This window comes from Echinococcus granulosus, assembly GCF_000524195.1.
Source record: "Echinococcus granulosus chromosome Unknown EG_S00090, whole genome shotgun sequence".
Classification (NCBI taxonomy): domain Eukaryota; kingdom Metazoa; phylum Platyhelminthes; class Cestoda; order Cyclophyllidea; family Taeniidae; genus Echinococcus; species Echinococcus granulosus.
In genome coordinates this window covers 169995-181792 of record NW_020170470.1, presented here as the reverse complement: position 1 = coordinate 181792, position 11798 = coordinate 169995, and the positions used below count along the sequence as shown (strand labels likewise).

General features: G+C 41.9%; 3 protein-coding genes across 3 annotated transcripts in view; 2 read left to right on the top strand and 1 right to left on the bottom strand. All coding sequences in view use genetic code 11, as the record gives it.

The window, feature by feature from the left end:
* Positions 1 to 5210: 5210 nt before the first annotated feature.
* On the top strand, positions 5211 to 5615 carry EGR_07911 (hypothetical protein; the record flags this gene model as incomplete). Its single annotated transcript, XM_024497160.1, has 1 exon — positions 5211 to 5615. One exon carries the CDS (start codon positions 5211 to 5213, stop codon positions 5613 to 5615), a length of 405 nt encoding a protein of 134 aa, XP_024348430.1.
* Positions 5616 to 6583: 968 nt separating this feature from the next.
* EGR_07910 (hypothetical protein) lies at positions 6584 to 7947 on the top strand (the record flags this gene model as incomplete). Its single annotated transcript, XM_024497159.1, has 2 exons — positions 6584 to 7196; positions 7271 to 7947. The coding sequence occupies 2 exons, from the start codon at positions 6584 to 6586 to the stop codon at positions 7945 to 7947; spliced, it is 1290 nt and encodes a 429-aa protein (XP_024348429.1).
* A 1506-nt stretch (positions 7948 to 9453) lies between these two features.
* EGR_07909 (hypothetical protein) overlaps positions 9454 to 11798 on the bottom strand; it is a gene marked incomplete at both ends in the record, with an annotated part of 7277 nt that continues 4932 nt past the window's right edge. The window contains 2 exons of the mRNA XM_024497158.1: positions 9454 to 9609; positions 9678 to 9934. Of these exons, the coding sequence (XP_024348428.1) occupies positions 9454 to 9609; positions 9678 to 9934 (413 nt within the window). The remainder of the gene's footprint in view (positions 9610 to 9677; positions 9935 to 11798) is intronic.

Sequence of the window (11798 nt, the reverse complement as noted above, 5' to 3'; positions counted from 1 at the left end):
GGACGATGTAATTTGTGAGCAGCGCCGATGTATCAAACCGTGCTCTAGGGACGACCTCTGGTGACTTAAAGTGGGGCGAATTCTCCCATCAATTTTGACTGCATCAGCTTTATGATTCCTCGTCTAAGATGCATCGTTAGAAGATAATAGAGGGAAGCAAGTGCTATTCATTATCGTCGTAGTGTCTAGATCATGATACGAAAAGCCCATTTTCATGGTTAATTTCGTTGGCACGTGATGAGTTCACCATTTGTGGCATGTAGCTGACCTACATCCATTTTGTTTAAGTATTTATTGGACAAGTAGTTTGCGCTGTGGTTTGACTTCATTAAATATCTGCTAGATCTTCATACTTATCGGATGAATCTGGACTGAAAGGGGCATGTGACCCAACTGCTAAAGGTGTAGTGAAACGACTGCGTGGATCCTAAAATGTCCAGCCTAGTAGAGTATTTCACGAAGACTGTTGTAAACAGCGTAAATCAGCTCCTTCTGGCAATAATGTCAATGCGGAAATATGTCGCTGCTTTTCTCTAGTTTGAAAATTTTCACATGCAGCCCAAAAGGAATGCTGTGCGAAACGCAAACTCTATGAAGGCTCACGGGTTCCATCACAAGCACTTGGTGGATGCTGGATTTTTAATGAGAAGTTTGGTTGTATGCACACACCTAGTGATGCTAGTGTGCAGAACCTGTTTTGGTGAGGAGTATATCTTGGTCAAGTTTATCCTACTTAAAGTACTATCTTTTTTTGCTTTTATGTGGATTGAAATGCTAAAGGATAAATTAAATAGAGTGATGGTCAATAGGTAGGAAAAATTAGCTCTTTTGCATTCCAGTTTTTAAGTTTCTCAAAATATACTGAAACATTTTTCAGTAATAAAGCATCCTCGAAGTAAATATGCTTATTCCTTAATAGTTATTTACCTATATGCACACTGGAAAAAGTTTCGTGGTTGCCGTTCCTTTAATTTTTCAAGATTTCGGACTTAAGCTATTTTTATTTGAACGAATCGCAATCAAGTTGAATCGTCCTTAATCAAAAATTTAGACGTCTAATTTACATAATCTTAACTGTTAACCGATAGTGACTGATGCGTTTCCTCACGTATATGAAGTCGCGTGAAACAAGAGCTTGCCAGAAATTACTCCCACTTGGAATCGGATTAGTTATAGAGTGGGAGAGCTGGTTGAAACAGATGTGGTGGTGGTGGTGGTAAAGTGTCGCCACAACCGTACCACTAGGAAGGCTGGGCAGACGAAAGTTAGATGGGCTAGCAGTGGAGAGGGGCGGTGAAGGGAAAAAAGATGAATGTGAGTGGGTGAGTGCTCTGTCTAGCCTTGGGAACTCGCAGGAGGGCAAGTGAAACTGGGCTCCCTCTTCAATCGGCCTATCCGCCCTCACTCTTCTTCCATCCCATCACCCCCACCCCACCGGTGTTACATTTGCAGACCAATTACCCAATACAGCCTCTCACCCTCTCTTTTCCCCTCGCCTCATTTTAAAGTGAGCTCGTCAATTAACAAGACTTGCTTAGGAGCTGGGCGCTGGCAGGCCACAAGGGAGGTTGGTGATGTATAGCGGTAGTCTGGACGTCAATTTACACCCAGCTCCGTGGCACTTTTCTAAATGGATTTAACTGCTAGTTTTAAAACAAGGTAAACCTGCCAAATTGCAGGAGTTCATATCAACAAATAAGTGCCAAGTGATTGTACATACAGTGAATTTTGACGATAGACGTTCAAGTTTTTGAAATAATTACTGCTCTCCCGGGTCTATAGCCTTACGGTGAAAATTTGGGGGATGCTCGCTATGTCGAGTAATTTGTCGAGTCACTTCATGTGCTACATTTCTGCGCCGGGGTCACCGTCCTAATGGCTACTCTCTAGGTGGGTAACAGACGCTGGGATCAGGGTCCAGGGCACCGATAGGTGTGCGATACTTCTACTCAAGGAGGTGGAAAGGAATTGCACAACACCCATATTATGTCATTAAATAGTTTGCGCACTTGGCCGTCTGCCACTTGACAAAGTGGAGCTCATAGGAAACTCTTATGCACGCAAGTGCGGGTGCGTGTGCAAACCCTATCAAATTTCACAAACCGCGAAGTGTGCATGTGTGTGCATTGTGCTGTATCAAACCACAGTTTTGCCGTCTCCAACTCTCGCTACTGTGCTGGGTGCTGCCGAGCCTTCTCGACATTCCTTCCTCCCTCCCTCTCAAGACTCGGTTTGTGCACAGTCGGGGTTGCATGGGTGCGTGCGTATGACACCTGTGGTGGTAATCGTTACACTCTTGTCATTCGAGAGCGCTCTCGCCTCCATGTTACAATTTCCTGCGCAATTTTTCGTGCGCTTTCGATTGTGACGCAGTTCGTGGACATCCAAATGTGTTGTGTGCGTGCGTGCGAGCACAAGTGGGCGCGTCGTGTCGCCTGCTCGTGGATTACCTCATATACCTTGCTGACTATACCAGGAGGTGATCATGACCGCAGCCTTCCACTAAATTCAGTCGGAACTATTGAACGTCCACGCTATTGGCCAATACCCCTACCAAGCCTGCAACCGGCTTAATGCTAACTACTTTTTGCTGCTGAGCCACACGTCCAAAAGTACAACCGTGCTACGTTGGCCATGAATTGCTCGACTCTTGTACTCTTAGGCCTTTGCCTCACAAACGCTGCTCGTTTTACAAAAAACAAAAGGATAATTTACAGTGGCAGAATCGACCAGTCTAGGAAGCGAAAATATTTCGCTTAGCCTGTTTGTGTCTTTTTTCCAAACGTAAAGTTTCATTTCTCTTTTTTACGTAAACAACGAAGTTTATCTTAGGATACTAAGGAATCTGTTGCAATATAATCCCGTAATCTCATTTTCTCTAAACACACATACTCCTGTAGACAAATCTGATGAAATTGCCAATCCCCATCTTCTGTAGTTGTATATGGTTTGCGAACCAGTGGTCGATTCGTCACCAGGACGCAATTGAGGCGCTTTAATCGGTCTTGACAACGGCTTCCAAGCAAAGTACAGACAACCCTTTGTAAGGTAGACGCCGGTTGGCCATTTAAGAATAAGAAAAAATAGCTTTAATTAATTTCCTCACAGTGTTAAGACACTCCGAAGGCAGAATCAAGAAACGTTTGTTTCACGTCGCTTAAAAAGCGTGCAAATCTAATTATTTCAAGTCCCAAGAAAACGACTTAACATTATTGCATTTAAATTTTGTTTTTTAATTGACTCAATCTGTTTGGTCAATGTTGGTATCCGGTCTTCTTTGAGGAGGTATCCAGGATATGACAAATGGGATTGAGGGTCTGGAATATTTTCGCAATTAAATTTAACGTTGCAACTTGGCCTAAAGACCTTTTCATTACTGTCGTTGCGTAGAAATGGTGGGATGATAATAGTGAAGCACAATTATTGATCCAATCGTAGTGTCACAAATGTCATTTCACAATTTTGTGATTTACAAACTCCAAACGGTTTTTCGAAATCTGTACAATGGATTGTACTGTCACGCAGAGCGATTTCCAATCCATTATTGCATTGCTGCCTTTACCCAGTATATTAATTCCCATTTTAAATTCACTGGTTCCTTATTTAGGATACTTTTGAGATTTCTGATTACTCGATGCAACACTATGAAAAAGTTCTCTGACACCTAGTTTTATTGGGATTTATTATGTAATCAACTCCAGTGAATTACTGCGCTGGAGTGAAGTTGCGAATGTAAAGGTAAATTCATACCCAAAGTGAACTCGTCATCTCAAAGGGCTTCACGCAACATTCTAAGAAGAAACTACCAACTCTCTTCCCCCATTAACCTTCCCGCTTGCGACATTAGACGCGTTCGGTTCAAATTTCAACAAGGTGGATGTCTGGCTGTCTTCGGGTGTGAAATATTATGAAGCAGTCAAATCCGACGATGTCGTAAAGGACAGCGAGAACAAGTAAAGATGTTAGTTTTAAGACAGTCTAATCACAAAAGAAGAGCAGAACCTTTGCCCACTGTAGTTCTCGTCATGAGGGGGAAGAATAAGAGTGCCCTCGAGTCAAAATGTATCGTACGGCATCAAAATCACAGGCACTGAAATTCAGCCTCGTAGATGTCCGTTTTGCCATTAAACAATTTAACCACTGAAATAACATTAATTACTGTAGTGTTATTGCTGTGCCAGTACAGCTCGAAAATAATCTTTCCAAGGTAAATATTCTGGAATTCACTTTAATGCTGCTAGCTGGACTGGAAATTATAAGTTTGCCTTCAATCTAGTAGCAACTGTTTATTGTTTACTTGGTTAAAGACACGAGAAAAATTCCTAACAGTGTACAAAAATTTGGCTTTTTGGTTCTGTAAATTTTCACAAAATATCAATGATGTAAAAATTAAATCCTTTTGAACTACTTTGTTGTTCTGCCGACATTACCAATAAAATTTTTCGAACGAACTCGAAAATACTCATATTCGTTATTTCATTCATTCAGCTGTGTTCCTAGAATTAATTTAGCCAGCGAAGGTAAGCACGACACGTAAAATTTGAACTTGTTAGAACGGCTAGTTAACTAAAGTGTTGAGGCGTGCACTTTTAAAGGTGTTTCGTAAAGGGTTAATAGAATCCCAGATTAAGCTGCTCTACAAAGTCTGCGACTTTATGATGTCCAAGTTATCTATGAGGCCCCATACTCACAGCAGAATGAAGGAGTTCTGGTTACCGCAAATGCTGCGATTGCGCAAGATGATAAGGCATTAAGCAAAGCTTAATTATTTATATAAAATAATCGTACTAACCAACGTGTCCAGGGTCTCGAGTACTCCTTACCTAGTCCTTTATACAATTAAAAAGGGGAGCGATTTCGTCCTTACTAAACTTTTAAAACAGTTTTCACCTAGTCTGATGACCTTGTGTATTTTATATCCGCAAGACGGAGCTAGCACTTGGCCACTGCACACCGCCCCTGTCACCTTTTAGCGGTGATTGGTTAGTGATTTACGCATTATTCTCCAATTGGCCAGAGGGTCCCGTATGCTGACCAATTGCTGGAGACGTATTTAGAGCTAGTGGAACATAGAGAAACCACAGAATTGCTAATTGTGACATTGCGGAAGTATCGATACGCTGCTTACGATACGTTGTCCCATTTTCTACTACTGTTGCTTCCGATAAAGGTTACATCGTAGCAAATCTCTTTGTGCACACTAACGTAACATGGTCGGCTTATATCAAAATAGCAACAATCAAATTCCGGATACAACGTCTCAGGATATCCAAATGCCCACACCACTAATGGACTCCCGTGACAGTAATGGAGATAATGTATCCAACTCTCAGTACGCAGCGCTGGATAACTTTTCACTGGCTCAATCCACTTCCGAGTTCTGCGGAGGGGGTCAGACGAGTGTCTTCCACTCTAGTGACTATGCTTGTCAGCAGTCCGTCTACTTTCGACCCTTTGAGGCTGAGGCCTTCCCAATTGACACCTCCGCTCGTTATTCAACTGTCACGTCAATGAGCACTCCCCACTCCGGCAGACTGGGCAGCCTCTTCAAGTCCGTCACTTTTCCCCATTCCCCTAAAGGATCGGAATCGGGGCGACCTTTCAGCCATAAGTGAGCCCATGGCTTAAAACACTTTGAATTTTTCATTCATCATTTATACAATGCTACCATTATCAAATGGCTATCAATTAATTTATTGCACTAAATAAACAGTTGTACAGACGCATGAAATTAGTAGGTGTAACAAAAACCACAGCAAAAAAAATAGGGATATTTTTTTGGATAATAAGGTGCCAGTCCTAAAAGGTGGACACAGATTTTAAGTGACTAGGCTTAAGTTAAATAGGTGCAAATTTTTCACCCTCCGAAATTTCGATTATACAAGAGCTATTTTAATAAAATCGAAGACACCGGTTCTTCCGGCTTCTCAAAACTATGTAAATTCAAGCTATCAGAACTATGGTTGCACCACTGAGTGAGCATATAGTAAATTTCTATGCACAATCACGGTGACACGAGTTCTTAATGGCGTTTTGGCAGCTGCCGTATTCAAAGGTGCAGGGATGCAATACACAATGTTAGACCTTAAAAACAATCTTGCGATTATCTATGAATAAGAATATTTTTAATGCATTTAAAAAACATTTGTTTTCATTTCCCGCTGTATCTTGGTTACTACTTTTATATGTGTGGAAAACCAATTGAATTTCTGCCTGTGTATGCCCAAAACCGTTATCAAAATATTCTGAATTAAAAACTTCAGTCCAGGTTCGTGTTGAGTAAACATATTGATTGAAGTGCACACATATCTTTCAAATTACAGCAGATGCAGAATCGTAAATCGCAAATGGGCAGATAGCCCGGATGAAAAGGCGGCTACTCGACATTTCATGAGTATAACCAAACGTGAGATTACTAAAATCAAAATTAGCTTCTCTCGGTCATGGGATTTGGTGTGCGTTGTTTTTATTTAGTATGATTTGCGGACATAACAGATTGCAGAAACCACTCCCACCCCTATCTTTCAATCCAATATACCCAACTCTGTGCTTGCCCGCTTCACAAAGACTGCCCTTTGAAACGATGCCACAGCAACTCCAGCTACAGCAGCCAATAGAAGGGACCCCGTTGCAGCAGATACCCACATTCTACACCTCCAACAAATTTCGGACTCAAAGCGGTCTGATGGGACTGCTGGGAAACAGAAGTCAAAAGATTTCGGATTCTTCACTATCGTCAAAGGATGACGAGCTGAAGCGTTTAAAAAGAGAAGAAGGCGCTACCGACAATGCAGTACCTCGCTCCTCCTACATGTGCCGCAAATGCCGTGCCCATGGTCGATTGATTGCGGTACGCCAGCACAAACGCAACTGTCCCTACAAGCACTGCAGCTGTTCCGTCTGCTCTTTGGTCAACTACGGTAGGCACATAGTGGCCCGTCAGATCGCCCTTTATCGCGATCAGAAGAACCACCATACCGAGGACGGTGGCGTGGGTGGAAGGACGCGGAACGGCAGCACCAAATCGTGCGCCGAAAAAACTGATCTGGAAGAAGAGGGACCCCACTGTCGACGTTGCCGCAACCATGGGAAAACGAATCCCTGGAAAGGCCACAAGAAAGTTTGCCCATTCTACTATTGCATCTGTCAGCAGTGCATTTTGATTACACTGCGCAAATCCAATGAAAAGAATCTGCGTAAGTTGCGAGAGAGGTAAAACATTCTACCTATAATTTAACAGTAGAAATAATGTGCAGTTTTTGTTTAATAGGAGAAGTGGTACAGGAATCCAATAAGGAAATGGGCTTAAAAGCACAAAGGAAACAGGCAACGGATGAACTTTCCTTTCCAACCTCATTTTATAATAGGAAAGCAGCTAAGTCCAGTCAAGAGAAGAGAGGTTTAACTGAAAATGAGGAAATACTACCAACATGTTCGGTTGGATACGGGTTAAGATGGAATTCAGTTAGGGATCATGAGGAAATAGCACCACATTCTAATATCACGATTCCTGAAAGTGAAACAGGTTTCTTGTCAACCAGTGCCATTGCAAGTACTCAACAGGAGAATACTTTCTATAATTCGCGAACTCATCAGGCAGCCGCTTTCGCAGCTGCGGCGGCAGCAGCGGTTGCTTTTCAGCAGGAAACAGCGGTCCCTTCTGCGGACTCGACAATTGTACTGAAGGAGGAAGGCCAAATTAATTCCAACAGTCAGCTGGTGGGGCAGCCGGATTTTTCTTTAACAGACACATGGGTTTGCAGTGAAGAGCGAAAGTGCGTTCGGGCACCGAAAGATGCAGACAGTGCATCCTTGGAAGGATTCGCAGGGTACAATGGATTTTGTAATTTCTGGCAAAGCTCATTCCAATCAATCAGAAGCGACGATCAAGTCTGCACAGGTAAGCATAGTCGCCTAATGAAATTAGAGTCCTATTTCCTAGTTTAATTACCACAAAATTTGATCTATCGGCTAGCCGTAAATGCAGCAAAGTGGTGCTTCTAACCAAATACATTAAAATCACTTGAGAAATGTACGCCCACATCACCACGAGACCTATTAGCTCTCCCTCTGCGCCCCCAAGTGTACGCGTAAACTTTGGTGAGTGACAACCTATGAGCTATCCAATTCAGTCAAAAGGCGCTAAAAGCACATTTGGCTACACTCGTTTCTCTAGCATGAATAAATTACTCAAGACATCATACAACTCCAACCCATTATATCCGTCTAACACCCACACTCGTGATTTGCAGCAGTTACATCCATGAGTTACTAACAACCTGGAATGAAGGTGGCTTGATTGAAGCCTCCCTTGTGAAGACTACTAGGTACATTAACCCGACAAATGAAGAGGGACAGTAGTCTTGAGAGTCGCATAAATTGGTAAGATTTTGCTGGTACTCAAATGTCGCGTAAATCTCAGGAATGGAAATTTGACCAGTGTAACTCGGAAATTGTCCAGAATGGGCATATACCGGATCTCACATTGAAACTACGACTCATCTCTAAAAGATTCTCTCCAAAGCACCAAAGCAATGGCCGATACGTCCGCTAGGATTATTCTAGCACAGATAAATTAACCTGTTAATGGTTAAAAGCAGTATTTGTCTTTACATGCATTAGTTTATTCAAAGAACTATTTTTTGCTTAGTGGATGGAATCCCGCTTACGGCTTGTCAGCAGCCATCTGGACATCTCAAATCAAGTGGACCCACCGTGGCCGGGAGTCAAGGACAACTGCTACCACACAAAGTTGACAATATCACCTAGGCAGTGAAAAGAAAACCAGCTAAAATTGTATATACGCACACATCTTAACTTTTTTCCTCTTAATGTGTCTGAATTTACAGAGAAGGTAGCGGACACTAAATTCTCACGACTGCATCCAGCAACGTAAGCTCAGTCACTTGACTTGCCGATAATAGAGAATACTGATTTCAAAACTAGACTAATAGACAAAAGCCATTAAAGATACCAGGGTAAATTTACAACTTCTGAGCCACAACCCACCCATATTGTAACAATTCAGTGAAGCAAGGCAAGTTTGCAGTTGCAAATATGCCCAAATATATCAGCAACTTTGCAAGAAGACTGTAATCTCCATCGTAATAATATTTAATGTGAAAAAAAATACGCACGAAGGAATGGAAATCATCAAAGATTTTTGTTTTAGGAAAAAGCACATCATAAAACGGATTTATGCCAATATAAAGACACACACACAAATTTAGAGAAGGAAAAACACCAAAATGCTTAAGAGGGGAAGCTAACATTCAACAGGCCAAATATGCTCGAAGGGTTACACTTCCTCTTCGAAAAAGGGGCGAGTGACGACATGGAAGAGGAGCAAAGCGAACTGGAGGTATGAATACCGATAATGGCGATCACAACCGATTAGTTAATTGAGGGCACAACATCGAGTTACTAGGGCATTTGGCCAGTACCGCGTGACCTCTAGCGCGTTTTTTCGACTTCTGCACAAAGGTAGTCGAGACAGCTCGGGTCGGCCAGTGTTGAAGTGTCACCGAATTCGCGATCTCCATTGGCAATCTTGCGTAGAATTCGGCGAATAATCTTACCACTGCGGGTCTTAGGTAGGACCGGAGCAGCCTGAAGGGCAATGTATTATCTATATATACGTTGGTTGGGAGCCAACTTTTGACGCCGAATGCACGTACCTGAATGTAATCCGGCGCAGCAAAGGGAGCAATCTTTGCTCTCACAAGATTGACGAGTTCTTGGCGCAGTTCAGGAGTAATTATTTGAGGAACACAGTCTTTTAATGTAACGAAACAGTGGAGACACTCGCCCTTCACTTTGTGGTGTCTTGCAACGGCTGCTGCCTCAGCTACCAAAGGATGCGAAACCAGAGCGGATTCGACCTCAACCGTGCTCAGAAGGTGACCGCTCATATTCAGCATATCGTCCATACGTCCTGTTACACAGCCGCAAAAACAGTTTATGTTGAGAACCCCACCGATTCCCATTCGATGATATGTAACAGTAAGATTTTGTTTAAAGAACATATTGGCGAAGGACTAAAAAGCTAGTTCTCGACACATTACCTCAATTACTCGACTCATTTGGCTACCTGAAAATTTTGCCTTCGTCAGTCCTATGGTTTTACAAGGAACGTAACAAATTCAAACGACCAATATGCTGGCAAAAAATTAGCCGGAAGGAAAGTGACTTTTTGCCAAAATCAGAAGCTATTTGTAGCAAAGTATCTTGGGCCTTACTTTTAGTCGGGAGCCAAGTTAAGTGAATTATAGTTGAGATTTCGGATACCAGAAAAATTATTACCCACGCGTTTATAAGAGCTGAGATGAATCTATTGATGAACATGTGGTATGCAATGAGATATTCTTTTGCAAGAGAATGTGACGCGGTATTTCCAGAATAACAAATTTGAGTATAATAAAAAATCTCCATTTGCTGACGCAGGAGACTAAGAAATGAAGATACATAAGGCTTTAATACTCCTCCTTGGAGTATCACACGAACTATTGACAGATCGCAACGAGTAATTCAAGAAGCGGAACTACACCACAAAAGGCATTTAAAAATGCTGGATAAAACAGTTACACATTTAATGGTATAGGAAGAGGCAAAAGATAGTTTTCTAAATTGTGGGACGAATAACCACGAAAACTGATTAGTAGACGAATATAAAAGAACATATTTACGTACATCGACGCTTGTGGACATAGTCTCAAAAAGGTACCTCAAATGGCATCGCATTAAATGAGAGGCGGGACATGTGGCGCAGCCAGTTGTTCACTCATCAAAATTCGACAATTTGAAAAGAAAGATACCGATTTTATACGCTAGACTGGTGCAAAGCACGAATGACAAACATGCGCAAAATAAAATCGAGGCGATAGTTACCACGACTCATCGCATATTACAGAAAATGAAGACTGAAAGACAAATAGTTATAAACGAACCGAGTTGCGGGTAGAATGGTAAATAGTGTAGTAATATGACTCCATTTAATCATGCTTAAAATGAAATTTGACTTAGAATCACACACATTGTGAGCTGAAGCTTCCAACTCAAGTTTAAATAAGTAAAAGGATTAAAACCATCTCCTTAAGAGCATTATTTTAATAGGCATTTTAATTCAGGCATCAGCAAGCTATCCACCATAACAAGGTATGGCCGCAATATAATTCAAGTGAGAAATACCAGTCTCATGATCATCGGTAAATGCAAAGCGAAACCTCGCTAGTAGTTCAAATCGGAATTAGGGTACAAGAAACAAAAGTTGAAGCATGTCGAACTGGGTGTCATAACTGAGGCCACGTCAGTATTTCCACTTGAGCAGAAAAGTTTTCCCTCGACTGTTGACCAGCAGATTCATGAGAGAGAATTTTGCATCAAACGTTTCCGCTCTAATTACAGGGAGATAAAAAGATCAAAATCCGATCTATTCGAACAAAGCAGTTGCGCTCCAATGTACAAGATGTGGTAAATGTTAATAAATGTGCGAGGTGCGGAGACGCAATCGCAGTCACACTAAAACAAAATTAAACTTCGCACGCACTACTGCTCCGTGATAAAAAACACTCGGAGATGAGATGTAGCTCAAAGTTGGGCTTGAAGGAAGCGAAGAAGTCAATACACTAATTTTAGCTTTCACACAGAGGAGCAGTCACGTCCGCAACTTTGCAAAAAATGCGGATTGAGATGGAGGAAACGCACGCAGTTAAGCACGAAAGTGTACAGTACAGCACACAGTAGTAGGATTAAAGCAATAAAAAAAATGAAAGATTGGGGTCACCCGAATCAGTTTTAAA